At 43.6% G+C, this 18,521-nt stretch overlaps 1 protein-coding gene across 1 annotated transcript in view; it reads left to right on the top strand.

The window, feature by feature from the left end:
• SVOP (SV2 related protein) overlaps nt 1–18,521 on the top strand; it is a 97,454-nt gene that overhangs the window by 32,063 nt on the left and 46,870 nt on the right. Inside the window, exon 5 of the mRNA XM_047761116.1 lies at nt 559–630. Coding sequence (XP_047617072.1) covers nt 559–630 — 72 coding nt within the window. The remainder of the gene's footprint in view (nt 1–558; nt 631–18,521) is intronic.

Genomic DNA, 18,521 nt, shown 5'->3' on the forward strand with positions numbered 1-18,521 from the left:
AGCTGCCCATCTACAAAATGTGCATGGTCATTCATCCCTCAGCAGTTCTGATCAAGGATTATCAACAGAACAAGGACTTTGCTCAGCACACAGTGGGTGCTTTCTCTTGCTAATAGCTTACAGCTCCCACTCCAACCCCCTGTCTCCTGTTTTCATATCTTCCAAACTCTACCTTGCAACCCTGAACATTTCCTTAGCCATAGGGCAAGACATTTATTGGGTTCTATGAGAGATTGGTAAAATACTAGCTCTGCAGCCATATAGCCTTATTCCAGTTCCGGCTGCAAAACTTAGACCTGTGTACCTGGCCTTGTGACTTCCCTAAGTCTCAGTTTCCTCATCTATGAAATGGGGATAATAATAGCATCTGCCCTAAGGATTGTTGTGAGGCTTAAGCAGTAACAGAAAGCACGTAGACCAGTGCTTACATCTTAGAAAAATCTCAGTCAGTGTTGGTTCACTTTTTAAAAGAGTGTGACATCATGGGTTCAATTTGGTGTTCCTTTTCTTTGCATTGCTCCGTGTCATTGTCTAACAGAAACTATCTTCCCCCCACAGGTGGTCTTTGTCGGTATGATGTCCAGCTCTACTCTCTGGGGAAACATCTCGGACCAGTATGGCAGGAAAACAGTAAGGCGACCTCTCCTGAGTGGGTGTCCTCTGGGTTATCTCCGTGATGACACTGACAACATAGCAAAACTTGACCACCGAGTCAGGGTCTAATTCACAGGGATATTGAGGACAGAGAAAAGACATTACTCTGAGGTTATAGACTCTTGAAGTCACACACTCCTAGTGGGGCCCAAGCATGTGCATTTCAGAGGGTCGAAGAACCTGATAGTACCCACCCCCATCCCTTTGGCACATCCCCATTCCCTTCATGTAAGGGAATGCTTCAATCCCAGAGGGGTTGAGATCCACTGCCCACCGGAGATACCTGCTCGTTAAGGCTCTCTGAATTGGCTGCCTTCCCCACCTCTCCTGGGAGCACCACCTAAATCAACTATGTGTACTAGATTCCTTGTCTTTAGGCTTTGGGGGAAGCCCAGCCTGAGATATGACATGAAAGGGGTTTGCAAGCAAGAAGGAAGAAGGGAACTTACAGGTCTGGAGTTGCATTGAGCTCTGTCTTACCTGTTACGTCGTGGCTTTGATGGTCCCCTTGGTGTTTTATGCGACTCTTGTTTCACTGGAGTGCATTTGGGCTCTTTGATCCTCTCTGCATGTGAAGCCATGGTCTTTCACACTATAAACTTGGCCTTATGGGAGACAAGATCTCTATAGATTCAGGCAAGCTGTACTTGGTTAAGCATCCTGCTCAGGAAGTGCCACCATTCTAGGCATGCACGTTCTGAACTATTGCATGCCCCAATTGTTTTATTGTTCTCTTTCTTGGACTCTCCTCCTCAGCCTTCAGTTTCTCCAGAGGCAGGATGATGTAGTGGTTACATGCTTGGGCTCTGAAGTCGAATAGACTTGGATTCAGTCCCGACTTTGCCACTCCTAGCTGTGTGAACTTGGGCAAGTGAACTGACCTCTCGGAGCACCGGTTTTCTCATACATAAAGAAGAAAATAACAGACTCTCCATTGGAGGGTTAATTGAAGTCACACGTGTGAATCACTTTGTATGGTGCCAGGCATATCCTAGGTGCAGATCACATGTGAGCTGACATTGCAATGATACCATTTCTGACATGTTCCCAGGTGATGCTGATGCTGTTGGTCCAGGGACCACACTTTGAGAACTATTGGCTTGGACTAATTAAAACCTACTACTGGAGCCAGAAAGCACAATATTTGAATTCTGTTAGGAAGGAGAAAGAGAGACATGGAGGCTGGGTAGATGACAGGTGAAATCCACTTCAGTCAGCATGCCATAAATGAAAACTAAAACAGTGCTTTGTACGGCAGGCACTACACCAAGCATGTTATAGAGTTAGCTCATCCACCCCCCATAACAACCACTGAAGTAAGTACTATTAGCACCATGATCTTATAGAAAAGGAAACCAAGACACAGAGAGTGGTCAACTTGTCCAAGGCCACCACCTGGTTTGTATGTCACAGAGCGGGGTTCTTTCACCCCTTCTAAGTCTACACCCTTGTCTTTTTTGTTGCTGTTGTTTTTCTTTTAAGAGCTGCACCCACAGCAGTTCTCAGGCTAGCGGTCTAATCGGAGCTACAGCTGCTGGCCTACACCAAAGCCACAGCAACGCAGGATCCTTAACCCATTGAGAGTGGCCAGGGATTGAACCTGCAACCTCATGGTTCCTAGTCAAATTCATTTCTGCTGCACCAGAACTGCTACATCCTTGTCTTGTGGGTTGAATCTGTAGGTGCTTAATCAATGTATCTTAGTTCAGTGAATGAATGAGTGTTTGAACAGTTCTTTCCAGGAAGTGCACTTCGACTGCAGCCCCTCCTACCATAACTGGACAGAAAACACGTGGGCCTGCAGAGACCTGGGAGACGATGACAAACAAAACTGCCAGGAAGTGGCTGTGGCAGGGACAGAGGCATCAAGATTGGGAAACAGTAGCTATTGCAGTCCAGAGGATCTTGGATGGTTTCAGGGGCTGGAGAGGTCAGTAGGAAAGACTCCCCTGGTCTTCCAAAGAGAAGAGAGGCTGGATTACTCTGATTTTTAGACGGCAGCTTTATAGACTCTTCCCTCAACAACCCACCTCTCTCTTTCTCTCTCTAACCCCCTCTCTCTCCATTGTATATATATACACACAAATACATACATACATTCTTTTCCTGACATTATCCTCCATCCTGTTCCATCACAAGTGACTAGATATAGTTCCCTGTGCTAAACAGCAGGATCTCATTGATTATCCACTCCAAATGCAATAGTTTGTGTCTACTAACCCCAAACTCCCAGTCCATCCCACTCCCTTTCCCTCCCCCTTGGCAACACAAGTCTGTTCTCCATGTTCATAAGTTTGTTTCTTTTCTGTAGGTAGGTTCATTTGTGCCACACATTAGATTCCAGATATAAGTGATATCATATGGTATTTGTCTTTCTCTCTCTGACTTCACTTAGTGTAAGAATCTCTAGTTCCATCCGTGTTGCTGCAAATGACATTATTTTGTTCTTTTTTATGTCTGAGTAGTAGTTCATTGCATACATATACCATATCTTCTTAATTCATTCATCTCTCAGTGGACATTTAGATTGTTTCCGTGTCTTGACCATTGTGAATAGTGCTGTAATGAACATAGGGTTGCATGTATCTTTTTCAATTAAAGCTTTGTCTGGATATATGCCCAGGAGTGGGATTGCTGGATCATATAGTAGTTCTATATATTTTTTTCAGTTTTCTGAGGTACCTCCAGACTGTTGTCCATAGTGGTTGTACCAATTTACATTTCCAAACAGTGAAGGAGGATTCCTTTTTCTCCTCACCCTCTCCAGCATTTGTTATTTGTGGACTTGTTAATGATGGCCATTCTGACTGGAGTGAGGTGGTACCTCATTGTTGTTTTGGTTTGCATTTCTCTAATAATCAGTGATGTTGAGCACCTTTTCATGTGCCTGTTGGCCACTTGTATATCTTCTTTATAGAAATGTCTATTCAGGTCTTCTGTCCATTTTTCGATTGGGTTGCCCAACAACCCACCTCTTATTTCTGGAAGGTATGAGTCACTGCTGTAGTGATTTTCTGGTTGGAAGAAAGAGCTGAGTGAGAGAGCTGTAGAGAGGAAGGGAGGGAGGGAAAAAGTGGAGGAAGGGAGAGAGGGAGGAAGGGAGAGAAAGTGCGGGAAGGTAGAGAGGGAGGAGGAAGGAAGGGAGAAAAGGGAGGCATCTCTTAAAATAGGGCCATTTCTTTGGTGGAACTAACAGCAGTTAAAGAAACGGTAAAACTGCAGCTGTCTGAGGCTGGACCTCATTAATCATCAGGCCCTTAAAATAATCAAAGGAAAAAGCTCTTCTAAGATCTTAATGTGGCTTCTTCTTGAGCAGACTGGGCGTGGGGGTGGGCAACCCACTCCTCTATCTCTGGCTAAAAAATATCTTTTTATTTACTTTCTCCTGAGGCAAATATGCATATGCACCCCAAAAATGTAGGAAACCATAACGAGGAATTTTACTGTGCCACCGATTCTGTTATCCAATTGCCATAAGGAACACAGAGGGAAAGGAGTAAAAATACCTTAACCTGGGCCTTGGATCTGCCACTGTGTATCTAAAGCAAACCACTCTTTCCTCTTGGGCCTGTTTTCTTATTTGTATTGAAGGATGGTGGATGAGATAATAGCTGATATTAACAGTTATCATTTATTGAATCCCCAAAATGAAGGGCAAATGGGTTTTTATCCCTTGTATCTGTTTTAATCATTTGAGTGGGCACATGGATTTGAGGAGTCAGAAGGCTCAATGGGACAGGACTGTGATTGATTAGTGATGTCTGCCTTGGGTGCAGGACAGAATGGTGGCCAGTAAATTTAGTAAACTCCATGAGAAAAGGGGCTGTGCCTGTTCACTGAAGTGGCCCCAGTGCCTGACACAGCACCTGGCTTATAGCAAGAATTCAATAAATATTTCTTGAGTTAGCTGGATGGATAAGAAATCTCCTTTTTTCCATTTTCTGCCACTCTCTTGTCCTATCCAGACTGGCAGCTGACTTTGCTGGTGAATGTTCTTTGTTTACCCCCAAAGTCCAAGAAGATCATTAGCATAGGATCTTGATTTCCCCTGGAAAAGAATGTTTATTCTGCCACCAAGGGCAGTGTTTCTTAAGGTGTTCCCAGGAGGTAGCCCCATAGAATAGTGATGTCTTCATGTTAGAGGAGAAAGCTCTTTGTTTGGATTTTAAAAAGATTCATAGATGGGTGTTCAGTAATGCCATTTACTGAATCTTGAGTTCTAAACACATTTTGGCACCCTTTAGAACAGCAGTTCTCAATGTGGGGTGGGGGAGGCGTTGGGGGGGGGAGGATGTTGGGCGGGGGGCACTTAGCAATATCTGGAGATGTTTTTGGTTGTCACAACTGGCTGGGGGAGGTTTGCTACTGGCATCTAGCAAGTAGAGGGCAGAGATTGTTCTCCATAACCCACAGTACACAGGACGGTCCCCACCAGACAGAAACACCAGGTCCAAATATGTGTGGTGCCAGGGTTGAGAAACTAGGTATCCAGAGTGAATGCACAGACAGTGCCACGGTGCAGTGCTGTGAAGAGTTAGTTCTCTATCTTCTTATTCCATCACCTAGGACCACTCAACCCTCATTTCAGTATTTACCTAAGGGACTCATTTGGCAAATGGAATCTTACTATAACATCATTGGGAAAGCATGGACTATAAGGTCAGGCTGCTTGGGTTCAAATCCCAGCTCTTCTACTTACGGGCTGCATGACCTTGGGCAAGTTACTCAGCCTCTCTGTGCCTCAGTTTCCTCATCTGTAAATGGGACAATAGTCTACCCCCACAGGGCTTTTGTGGGGAGTAAATGATGCTTATAACAAAAGCTCTTGGCACAGAGGAAATATTTCATCAATTTCCATCATTCTTCCTAGTATTTGCCAAGTTCACCATGCCAATAAATGGCAAGGACAGAGTTAAAAGGCACATGTAGCTGGCTCCAGAGTTCACATCCTTCACCTTGACCTTGGCTGCTAGGAGATGTAATGGAATGATTCCCGGGAATTCAGCTGATCAGTTGAACATTCATTCGCCCCAAATAGATGAAGCCCGAGGGGCTGCCTGTGGAGGATTTCTCCAGTTCTCCTGACCAGCTTGCTAGATTCCACGCCCAGTGGAAAACTTGTGTGACCATGATTGGAGAGAGAGAGAAAGTGGCCCCAGATTGCAGAGCCACCTCCTCCCCAGTATGTAATTCTGGCCCAACCTCAGGGAGGATGGATCTGGCTCTAATTATAAAGCCTCCCTCCCCAGAACTCCTCCAGGATCAGCGGGTGAGCCAGGCAGCTGGAGAGCCTTGGCAAGCTGGGAGAACCTCCTCTTAGCTCCTTGATCTGCCTTGGCCCAGCTGGGAGGTTTCTGTGAGGGTGTCCGCTGCGTGACTTTGCAGGAGAATCACATATGGGGTTAGGACTCAGTGAGCCACTTTGATTCCTACAGAAGTTTCTGCTGCCTGGGCACTTGAAAGGAAAGGCAACTGTGGCTGTGTGGCCTTGCTAGGATGGAGATAAAAGCATCCAGGTTCATATCCTAGTGCCCCCTGTCAAGTGAGGTAACTCTGGGCAAGTTGCTTCACCTCCCTCAGCCTCAGTTTTCCCATCTGCAAAATAGGATTGACCATAGTAGGAGCTCAAAGGATTGCTGGGAGAATTAAATAAGAAAATGTATATAATACACTTAGAGCAGTATTTACTGAGGCATGGTTGGCCTGTGATCAGTGGTTAACTACTATTGGTTGGGACTCAAAGAAAAACAATTTAGAATATGATCAGGTTGTCACCTAGTTCAAAGGCTATATAGGACCATGTTATCTCTAAGGAGGAAAAGGAGGTAGATGGAAGGCACAAGGCCTCTCATGTCACAATCCTCAGGTTTCCTCCTGTGACTGTTTTCCTTGTACTTGAGCAGTGCTTAAGTCAGACAGCCCTGCAGGTGACTGAGCAATGCTCATGCCAATGAGATCAGCACGCGCCTTTGAGGTTGCAGGCCTGGCATCCAAATGGCAGCAAGACTTTCAGCTTCTTCCAGCAGGAGTGTGAACCCTTCTCAGGCTACAGGTTGCAAACAAGTGGTCCATGAGCCAAATGGGGTCCCCAGATGTGTTTGATTTATCTGATGCAATGCTTTGAATCTGTTGCCTCCCTTTCAAAAAAAGGCATGTTTTGTGTAAAAAATAAAAAGAGTTGCAGTTTTTTGGAGAGCTGGATTATCTGGCAGGTTGGGATCCACACTCGGTGATGTTAACTTTTGGCTGGAGCTGGGGCTGGCAAAGCAGGGTGAGTTCTCTTTCATTCATCCAAGCCCACCTGTTCTCCCTGCACTACACCTGCATTGTGCATGTACATTCTCTGCCAGGGGTAATGGGGAACCATCAAAGGTTCTGGAGGAGGGGAGTGGCTCATTCAAAGTACAGCTTTGCGGAACTCCCAGCTGCTGCTCTGGTGACAGCTGCAGCTCAGGTCTGATCCCTGGCCCAGGAGCTCCATATGCTCAGGGGTGGCCAAAAATGAAGAAGAAGAAAAAAAAAAGTACAGCTTTTGGGGAAATCCTGGCTCCAGTTTTGACTTTGCTGATCCTGAACAAATCACTCAACTCCTTTGACTCTCTCTGTGATGATTTGTAAAGTGAAAATGAAAATAATAACCTCATTCCAAAGGCCACTGTGAGGATCCAGTGTAATGACATACCAGTGATTTAAAATGCAAATGAAGGAGTTTCTGTTGTGGCTCCGCAGTTAGCAAACCCAACTAGCGTCCGTGAGGACATGGGTTACATCCCTGGCCTCCTCAGTGAGTTGAGGATCCGGCATTGCTGTGATCTGTGGTGTAGGTTGCGGATGAGGCTCAGATCCTGAGTTGCTGTGGCTGTGATGTAGGCCGACAGCTACAGTTTTGATTGGACCCCTAGCCTGGGAACCTCCATATACCAAGGGCACAGCCCTAAAAGAAAAAAAGACCAAAATAAAAAAATTTAAAAAAAAATAAAATGCAAATGAAAGTTTCATGAAGTCAGAGACTCTGGCTGTCATGTTGTTTGCTGTAGCCCAGGACAAAGCCCAAGTGCTTAGCAAAGAGCAAGGTGTCAATATGTGCATGGAGAATGAATGCATGACATATTTCAGGACCTGGAGTGCTGGGCATGCAGCAGGTGTTCAATACATGTATACTGAATGAATGAATAATATATATATCAGTATCTCTAGTGTCTGGCATACTGCAAGCACTCAGTACATGTTTATTGGGTTTTGTTTGTTTGTTTGTTTTTGTTTTGTTTGTCTTTTTGCCTTTTCTAGGGCCGCTCCTGTGGCATATGGAGGTTCCCAGGCTAGGGGTCTAATTGGAGCTGTAGCCGCCAGCCTACGCCAGAGCCACAGCAATGCAGGATCCAAGCTGCGTCTGCAACCTACACCACAGCCCACGGCAACGCCGGATCTTTAACCCATTGAGCAAGGCCAGGGACCAAACCCACAACTTCATGGTTCCTAGTTGGATTTGTTAACCACTGCGCCACGAAGGGAACTCCTACATGTTTATTGTTGAATGAATAATTAAATGAGCAAATTAATGAATGTATAATGTCTATGCATCTATCTCTAGAGCCTGGTATATAGGAGGTGCTTAATAAATATGGGAGGAAGGGAGGAAAGGAGAGGTAACAATCTAAAAGGCAGAACAGATGTTAGGCTGAATGACAAGTGTAGTTAGTGAGAAGCCCAAAGGACATTTCTGCAGAGTCCCCCAGCCGTGCTTGGATGGGTTTTGCTGGCAGTGCCCATGCCTTTGCAATAGCCATGACAGTACTTCCAAATGGGTGCTGAGTCCTCATTTTCTGGGCAGCTGGAAAGCCCTGGCATCAGTGGGCAAATGCAGAGCCAGCTGCAGTCTGTTGTGACCCAACAGGACAGGTCAGCCTGCCTGCCTATTGCCGGGCCTGAGGGCACCAGGTGACCTTACTGGGATAACACAGCTCCCAGACAGCCCCACGAGGGAGTCTCAGCTCCCATGTGCCAGTCTGGGTGCCCTCCTCTCTCACCTTTCCTCTTCTCCTACCCTGTTTTCCTCTGTCCTTTTATTTTCTCTGCAGCTAATGATGTCTTGTTTCTGATTCAAGAATCCTTGTGTTCCAAGGAAGAAAGTCTCTATTAAGTTCACTTAAGCCCAAAGAAAGGAACTAAGTATATATGTGGCAGCTACCAATATCATAGCCCCGGGTTTAGAGGAACAGAAAGGTTGCCTTATTATTTATTATCACAATAGATCCAGATCTGCCTAGACTTAAGTAATTCCTGCTCTACCTGTTCTCTTAATAACCTTAATATCTTTTATATCAACATGTTTTTTGTAAAAACAAAAACCTTAAATGCATGTTTTTGGAAGAGGAAAGTTGATAGAATCTTAAGTAGGAAATCAATAGCAATTGCCCTAAGTAGGAAACATCTGCAAAAATAAATACAATGAAAACAAAACAATATAAAATTTTAGCTGGTATGATTGCCCTTCCACCCTCTCTGTTAAAGAGAAAGATTAGCAGGTGTTTAAAAATGTGTTAAAGACAGACCAGCATCACGAGGATACCTTCTCTGGGGCATAATTAGAAGAATGAAGATTAAAATGAAATCACTTTCTCTCAAGGTGGTGCAAAGTTATTTGAAATATTCTCTCCACCTTCTAAAATCATTTTCCAAAAGACCTGAAATCATCTGGTAGACCTCCACATTTCCTCTCTAGTCCTTTTTAGTTCATTTTCATTTTAAAGCTAAAATTAGTATGTCTCACACTTTCTCCCTGAAGCATCCCCAGGCAGGCATGTGGGTGAACTCAATTCTGCAGATGTCAGAGGGGTGCTGGAAAGGGAGGCCCATGAGATCTCATGTGGAAGAATTCACATTAAATTTGCATTCTTCTCCATAATATGTTTGGTGCTCACTGTGATAGAAAAACTGTATTTTAAATTATATTCACCCTTAATTTTTTCTCACTCTCTAAGGGTAAGTAACATGCCAGGAATATGCACCTATTTGTCCTGCTGTATCATGTTTCTAGGTTCTCAAGCCCATCATGTACAATGTCCCCTTTGTTTTAAAAAAATTATAAAAATTTAAAATAGTGCCCCAATACTCTAGAAATAATTTCAAAAATAAAATAACCTGGCCACATACACAATTAAAGAAAAAGAAATCAGGGAGTTACCCTCATGGATCAGTGGTTAAAGAACCCAACTACTATCCATGAGGATGAGGGTTCGATCCCTGGCCTCACTTGGTGGGTTAAGGATCCAGCATTGCCATGAGCTGTAGTGTAGGTTGCAGACATGGCTCGGATCCTGCATTGCTGTGGCTGTGGCGGAGGCCAGCAGCTGTAGCTTCGATTCAGCCCCTAGCTTGGGAACCTCCACATGCTGTGGGTACAGGCCTACAAAAAAAAAAAAAAAAAGACAAAAAAAGACAAAAAAAATCAGTTATAATACCCTGTGACATAAGGGACAAAATTTTTAAAGGAAGTAATTAATAAAATAAGATTTACTTTCCAGCAACAGATGAATGGATAAAAGAGATTTGATATATAGAGACAATGGAATATTACTCAGCCATGAAAAATAATAAAATAACGCCATTTTCAGCAACATGGATGGACCTAGAGAAGTAAAGTAAGTGAAGCAGAGAAAGACAAATATCATGTGATAATTATCTGTGAAATATAAAAAAAGAGATACAAATGAACTTATGTATAAGTTGCTCCAGAGGGGTGGAGCAAGATGGCAGAGGAGTGAGAGGTCGTGCTCACCTTCTCCCACAAACATATGAAAAAAACACATCTACATGTAAAATGACTCACACAGAACATCAACTGAATGTTGGCAGAAGAACTTAAACCTCCAAAAAGAGCAAGAAACTCTTGACATAACTGGGTAGAACAAAAGAAAAAAAAGAGAGAAAGAGGAAAGGAATCAGGACAGGATAGCATTCCTGAGAGAGAGCTGCGAAGGAGAAAAGGAACCCACATCCTGGGAAGCCACCTAACTGACAGAAAGATCAGCTAAGTCAGAGGGACCATAAGTCGCCGAGAAAAGCGCAGCAGCTGGACTGAGAACAGCAAAGCAGAGTGAGACTGCACAGACCATCTGAACCACGGGCCCAGACACCACAGCCTGAGACGCTTGGGTGGGGGCTGGGCGCTGAGACTCAGGCTCTGGAGGTCAGTCCAGGGGAGAGGACTGGGGCTGGCTGTGTGAGGACAGCCTGAGGGGCTAAGGAGCAGTGCGCCATGGGCAGGGGAGCAGTACGCCACCGGGCCGAGGAGGGGAATGCCACAGCAGAGGGAACCCGGGAGAAGGTGTGGACCTGCAGGAGAAGCAAGACGCCACTGTTGGGGAGGGCAAGAGGAGGAGGGGTGGAAGGCCATAGGAAACTGCACTGAGCGTGCGCAGAGAAGGCTCTCAGAGGGCGAGGCGGCTCTGGCGCAGGCTAAGGGCAGCAAGAAACCTCTTGCTCGTTTAGGGGAGACTGGGAGCTTCTTGTGCGGGCTACCGAGGCCAAGCACCTATTGTGTGGGCTAAGGGCATAAGGGGGCTAAGTGCAACGTGGTGCCTCTTGCACGATCTACAGGTGGCAGGGACAGACAGCGGAGGTCGTCTCAGAGGCCAGAGGGAGGCGTGGCTTGCCACCACTGGCAGCTTGTGAGTGGGCGCCACCTCAGGGGTTGGCAACCCGTCACCTCAGGGGTTGGCAAAAAAGAAAAAAAGAGGGCGCTGCAACCAAGCACCATACGCTGTTGCTCTCACTCCCCTGGGAATGCACTTGCCCTGCAGCTGCCACTGCCAGATGCTCTGGGTGGTGCCCAGACACTTGGTCACTGTTCCTTCCCAAGACCCTACAACTAGAAGCAGCTGGTGCAGCACCTCCTGTGTGGGCTAAGTGGGACAGAGTGCTTCTTGCGTGGTCTGCAGGTGGTGGGAGCAAACTGCCACAGTTATCTCTGACTCCAGAGGTAGGCGTGGCCCACCGCCACCAGGGATACCTGAATAAAAATCATGTGCAGCCCCAACCACCTCAGACGGTACCACAGAGAAGGACATTGTAACAGAACACCACCTGTTGTTGCTCTTGCTCCCCTGGGAGCACACTCGCCCTGTTGCTGCCACTGCCAAACACTCTGGGCAGTGCCCAGACGCTTGATCACTGTCCCTTCCCAGGAACCTGCAACTAGGAGCAGCTTGTGCAGCACCTCCTGTGGGGGCTAAGCAGGACGAGGTGCTTCTGGCATGGCCTACAGGAGACGCGGGGGCAAATCACCACAGTTATCTCTGGCTCCCGAGGTGGGAGGGGCTCGCCACCACTAGGGGTCCGTGAACAGACACCACTTGCAGCCCCATTCACCTCAAGGGCACCACAGAGGAGGGCATTGTGACGGAACACCACCTGTTGTTGCTCTCGCACCCCCGGGAACACACCCACCTTGCAGCTACCATTGCCAAACACTCGGGGCAATACCTGCACGCCTGATCTCTATCACTTCCCAGGATGCTACAACTAGGAGCAGCCTGTGCAGCACCTCCTATGTGGACTAAGTGAGACTGATTGCTTCATACAAGGTCTGCAGGTGGCAGGGGCAAACCACCACAGTTGTCACCGATTCTAGAGCGGTCATGGCCTGCTCCCACTGGGGGTCCCTGAACAGGCACCACCTGTGGTTCTAATCACCTCAGAGGAGGGCGCTGCTATCAAACACAAGCTATTGTTGCTCTCACTCCCCTGGGAACTCATGCACCCTGCTGCTGCTACTGCCAAATGCTCTGCCTAGAGCTCATTACCACTTCCCACGGCCTTGCAACTAGGAATAGCCTGTGCCACCTTCCTGCAGGTCCTTGCTGCTGTTGAGAGCCCAACAACCAGGCCCTGACTGCTGGCCCTACCCATTGCCTCCTTCTCCCTGAAAACACACTGAGCATCCTGGGGATAACAGCCTACTCACACCAAAGAAAGAGACAGCAAATGTTCAAACTCCCACACCAAAAGTAAATAGTAACCCCCCCAAAAAAATACAAAGGGGTACTCTTGCATAGAAGTAGCCTTACAAGACTACAGTTTGGCTTATCCAAACTCACAGAAAAAGAAAAACACAAGCAAGATGAAGAAGCACAGAAACCATTCCCAGTTAAAGCAACAGAATTCACCTAAAGCAGTCAACAATGAAACACACCTCTGCAGTCTGACAGACAATGAGTTCAAAGGGAGACAGTGAAAATACTGAAGAAATTAAGAGAGGATACAAAGAGTACTGCAGATTCCTTTAGAAAGGAACTAGAAAATATGAGGAGGAGCCAAGAAAAACTAGAAATTTCATTTGCAGAGATGAAAACTGAGCTTAAGGCAATAATGAGCAGAATGAATAATGTAGAGGAACGAATTAGTGATGTGGAAGACAGAATAATGGAAATAACCCAATCAGGACAGCAAACAGAAAACCAAATGAAAAAACATGAAAGCAATATAAGAGACCTATGGGATAACATAAAGTGGGCCAATCTATGCCTAATTCCAGAAGGGGAAGAAAAAGAAAAGGGGATTGAAATTATGTTTGAAGAAATTATGGTTGGAAACTTTCCAAATCTAAAGGATACTGATATCAAGATACAGAAAGCACAGAGGGCCCCAAACAAGTTGAACCCAAACAGGCCCACACCAAGACATATTGTAATAAAGATGGCAAAAATTAAAGATAAAGAGAGGATTCTAAAGGCAGCAAGAGAAAAGCAAAGCATTAATTGTAAGGGAACCCCCATAAAGCTATCAGCTTATTTCTCTACAGAAACACAGGCCAGAAGGGAGTGGCAAGATATATTTAAAGTGCTGAAAGGAAAAAATTTGCAACCTAGAATACTCTATCCAGCAAGAATATCATTTAAAATTGAAGGGGAAATAAAGAAATTCTCCAACAAACAAAAGCTAAAAGAGTACAGCAATACTAAACCTATTTTAAAAGAAACACTGAAAGGGCTTCTCTAAATTAAAAAAAAAAAGTAAGAAGAATTAAGATGGAGGAAACCACAACTGGAAAGCAATCACTTAAATAAGCCAGCATACAGATCTAAACATGAAGATGCTAAAAAAAAAAAAAAAAAAAAAAAAAGAGAGACTTCAAAATCATACAATGTGGGGAAGGAAAGTAAGAAAATATAGATTCTTTTTTTATTTTAATGATGTGTTTGAGCCTATATATGACTATCAGGCTAAAGCAAGCAGATATAGGAAGGGGTTAACATACTTAAAAAACAGGGCAACCACAAATCAAAACCGAACATTACATTAAAAAAAACTGAAAAGAAAAGTACTCAAGCATAAAACAAATGGTAACCATCCAACAAAAAAAGAAGAGAAACATAGAATCAACTGGAAAACAATGTTTAAAATGGCAATAAATACATATCTATCAATAATCACCTTAAACATCAATGGACTGAATGCGCCAATCAAAAGACATGGAGTGGTAGACTGGATAAAAAAGCAAAAAACCTCCAATCTGCTGTCTACAAGAAACTCACCTTAGGGCAAAGGACACATATAGATTGAAAGTGAGGGGATGGGAAAAGATATTTCATGCCAATGGAAAGATGAAAGCAGGAGTTGCAATACTCATATCAGACAAAATAGACTTTAAAACGAAGGCCATAAAGAAAGACAAAGAAGGACACTATTTAATGGTTAAAGGATCCATTCAAGAAGAGGATATTACAGGAGTTCTTGTCGTGGCTCAGTGGTTAACGAATCCGACTAGGAACCATGAGGTTGCAGGTTCGATCCCCGGCCTTGCTCAGTGGGTTAAGGATCCGGCGTTGCCATGAGCTCTGGTCACAGAAGCAGCTTGAATCCCGCATTGCTGTAGCTCTGGCGTAGGCCGGCAGCTACAGCTCCAATTAGACCCCTAGCCTGGGAACCTCCATATGTCACAGGAGCAGCCCTAGAAAAGGCAAAAAGACAAAAAAAAAAAAAAGAAGAAGAGGATATTACAATCATCAATATATATGCCCCTAATATAGGAGCACCCAGATATCTACAACAAATACTAAGAGATATAAAAGGAGAAATTGATGGGAATACAATCATAGTGGACTTTAACATCCCACTCACATCAATGGACAGATCCTGTAGACAGAAAATCAATAAGGCAACAGAGATCCTAAAGGACACACTAGAAAAGTTAGATTTAATCAACATTTTCAGGACATTACATCCCAAAAAATCAGAATATACATTCTTCTCAAGTGCATATGGAACATTCTCAAGAATTGATCACATACTGGGGCACAAAGCTAACCTCAGCAAATTTAAAAGTACAGAAATTATTTCAAGTATCTTCTCTGATCACAATGGCATGAAACTAGAAATCAACCACAGGAAATGAAATGAGAAAAAACTGACTACATGGAGATGAAACAACATGCTACTAAAAAACCAATGGGTCAATGAGGAAATCAAGAAGGAAATTAAAAAATACCTCAAAACAAATGATAATGAAGACACAACCACTCAAAATTTATGGGACACCACAAAAGCAGTGCTCAGAGGGAAATTCACAGCAATACAGGCCTTCCTCAATGAAGAAAAATCTCAAATCAGCAACTTAACCCACCACCTAAATGAATTAGAAAAAGAAGAACAAACAAAACCTCAAGTCAGCAGAAGGAAGGAAATCATAAAGATCAGAGAGGAAATCAATACAATAGAGATTAAACAAACAATAGAAAAAATCGATAAAACCAAGAGCTGGTTCTTTGAAAAGGTAAACAAAATTGACAAACCTCTGGCTAGACTCACCAAGAAGAGGAGAGAAAAAAAACCAAATAAACAAAATAAGAAATGAAAAAGGAGAAGTCACAACAGATACTATGGAAACACAAAAAAACCATGAGAGAATACTATGAACAATACTATGCTAACAAATCTGACAACCTAGAAGAAATGGACAACTTTCTAGAGACTTATAGCCGGCCAAAACTGAATCAAGAAGAAACAGATCAACTGAATAGACTGACAACTAGAAATGAAATTGAATGTCATAAAAACACTTCCTACAAATAAAATTCCAGGACCAGATGGCTTCACAGGCGAATTCTACCATACAATAGAGGAACTTATACCCATTCTCCTTAAACTTTTTCAAAAGGTTGAAGAAGGAACATTCCCAAAGACATTCTATGATGCCACCATCACCCTAATTCCAAAACCAAATATACCAGCAAAAAAAGAAAACTGTAGGCCAGTATCTTTGATGAATATAGGTGGAAAAATTCTCAACAAAATTTTAGCCAACCCAATCCAACAACATATAAAAAAGAGCATACACCACGACCAGGTGGGATTCATCCCAGGTTCACAAGGATGGTTCAACATGCACAAATCAATCAATATCATACACCACATTAACAAAAGAAAAGTCAAAAACACACATAGTCATCTCAATGGATGCAGAAAAACCATTTGACAAAGTCCAACATCCATTCACGATAAAACTTCTTACCAAAGTGTGTATAAAGGGAACATACCTTAACATTATAAAAGTCATTTATGACAAACCCACAGCAAATACAATACTCAAGGGAGAAAAGCTGAACGCCTTCCCACTAAAATCTGGAACAAGACAAGGATGCCCCCTCTCACCACTTTAATTCAACATAGTATTGGAAGTCTTAGCCACAGCAATTAGACAAACAAAAGAAATAAAACATATCCAAATTGGAAGAGAAGAGGTTAAATTGTCACTGTATGCAGATGACATGATACTATATGTAGAAAACCCCAAGGACTCAACCCAAAAACTCCTGGAACTGATCAACAAATTCAGCAAAGTAGCAGGATATAAGATTAACATTCAGAAATCAGTCACATTCCTGTAGACTAATAATGAAATATTAGAAAAGGAATACAAAAATACGATACCTTTTAAAATTGTACCCCCAAAAATCCAATACCTGGGAATGAACCTGACCAAGGAGGTAAAAGACATATGCTGAGAATTATAAAACATGAATCAAGGGAATTAAAGAGGATTCAAAGAAATGGAAAGATATTCCATGCTCCTGGGTTGGAAAAATTAGTATTGTAAAAATGGCCATACTACCCAAAGCAATCTACAGATTCAATGCAATCCCCATCAAATTACCCATGACATTTTTCACAGAGCTAGAACAAACAATCCAAAAACTTATATGGAACCACAAAAGACCCAGAATTGCCAAAGAAATCCTGAGGAACGAAAACCAAGCAGGAGGCATAACTTTCCCAGACTTCAGGGAGAAGCCACAGTCATCAAGACAGTGTGGTACTGGTACCAGAAAAGACATACAGACCAATGGAACAGAATAGAGAGCCCAGAAAAACACCCTGACTTTTATGGTCAAATAATCTTTGACAAAGGAGGCAAGAACATAAAATGGGAAAAAGACAGTCTTTTCTGCAAGTATTGCTGGGAAACCTGGACAGCTGCATGCAAATCAATGAAACTAGAACTCACCCTCACACCATGCACAAAAATAAACTCAAAATGGCTTAAAGACTTAAATATAAGACAAGAGGAGTTCCCGTCGTGGCGCAGTGGTTAACGAATCCGACTAGGAACCATGAGGTTGCGGGTTCGGTCCCTGCCCTTGCTCAGTGGGTTAACGATCCGGCGTTGCCGTGAGCTGTGGTGTAGGTTGCAGACGCGGCTCGGATCCCGCATTGCTGTGGCTCTGGTGTAGGCCGGTGGCTACAGCTCCGATTCGACCCCTAGCCTGGGAACCTCCATATGCCGAGGGAGCGGCCCAAGAAATAGCAACAACAACAACAACAACAACAACAGCAACAAAATCACAGTATAAATATAAGACAAGACACCATCAAACTCCTGGAAGAGAACATACGCAAAACATTCTCTGTTATCAATCTTACAAATGTTTTCTCAGGTCAGTCTCCCAAAGCAACAGAAATAAAAGCAAAAATAAACCAATGGAACCTAATCAAACTGACAAACTTTTGCACAGCAAAGGAAACCATAAAGAAAACAAAAAGACAACTTACAAAATGGGAGGAAATAGTTTCAAATGATGCAACTGATAAGGGCTTAATCTCTCAACATACAAACAACTTAAACAACTCAATAGCAAAAATGCCAACAACCAGTTGAAAAATGGGCAAAAGACCTGAACAGACATTTCTCTAAGGAAGATATACAGATGGCTGACAAGCGCATGGAAAAATGCTCAACATCCCTGATTATTAGAGAAATGCAAATCAAAACTACCATGAGTCACACCAGTCAGAATAGCCATCATTAGTAAGTCCACAAATAACAAATGCTGGAGGGGGTGTGGAGAAAAGGGAACCCTCCTGCACTGTTGGTGGGGATGTAAATTGGTACAACGACTATGGAAAACATTATGGAGGTACCTCAGGAAACTAACTATAGAACCAGCAAGCCCACTCTTGGGCATATACCTGGACAAAATTTTCCTTGAAAAAGACACATGCACCCACATGTTATTGCAGCTCTATTCACAATAGCCAAGACATGGAAACAACCTAAATGTCCATCGACAGATGACTGTATTAGGAAGATGTGTTATATATACACAATGGAATACTACTCAGTCAAAAAATAACGAAATAATGTCATTTGCAGCAAAGTGGATGAAACTAGAGACTCTCATACTAAGTGAAGTTAGTCAGAAAGACAAATACTGTATATCACTTAAATATGGAATCTAATATACAGCACAAATGAACCTTTCCACAGAAAAGAAAATCATGGACTTGAAGAATACACTTGTGGTTGCCAAGGGGGAGGGGGAGAGAGTAAGATGGATGGGGTGCTTGGGGTTAATAGATGCAGACTATTG

Source organism: Phacochoerus africanus, chromosome 15 (assembly GCF_016906955.1).
Source record: "Phacochoerus africanus isolate WHEZ1 chromosome 15, ROS_Pafr_v1, whole genome shotgun sequence".
Lineage (NCBI taxonomy): Eukaryota > Metazoa > Chordata > Mammalia > Artiodactyla > Suidae > Phacochoerus > Phacochoerus africanus.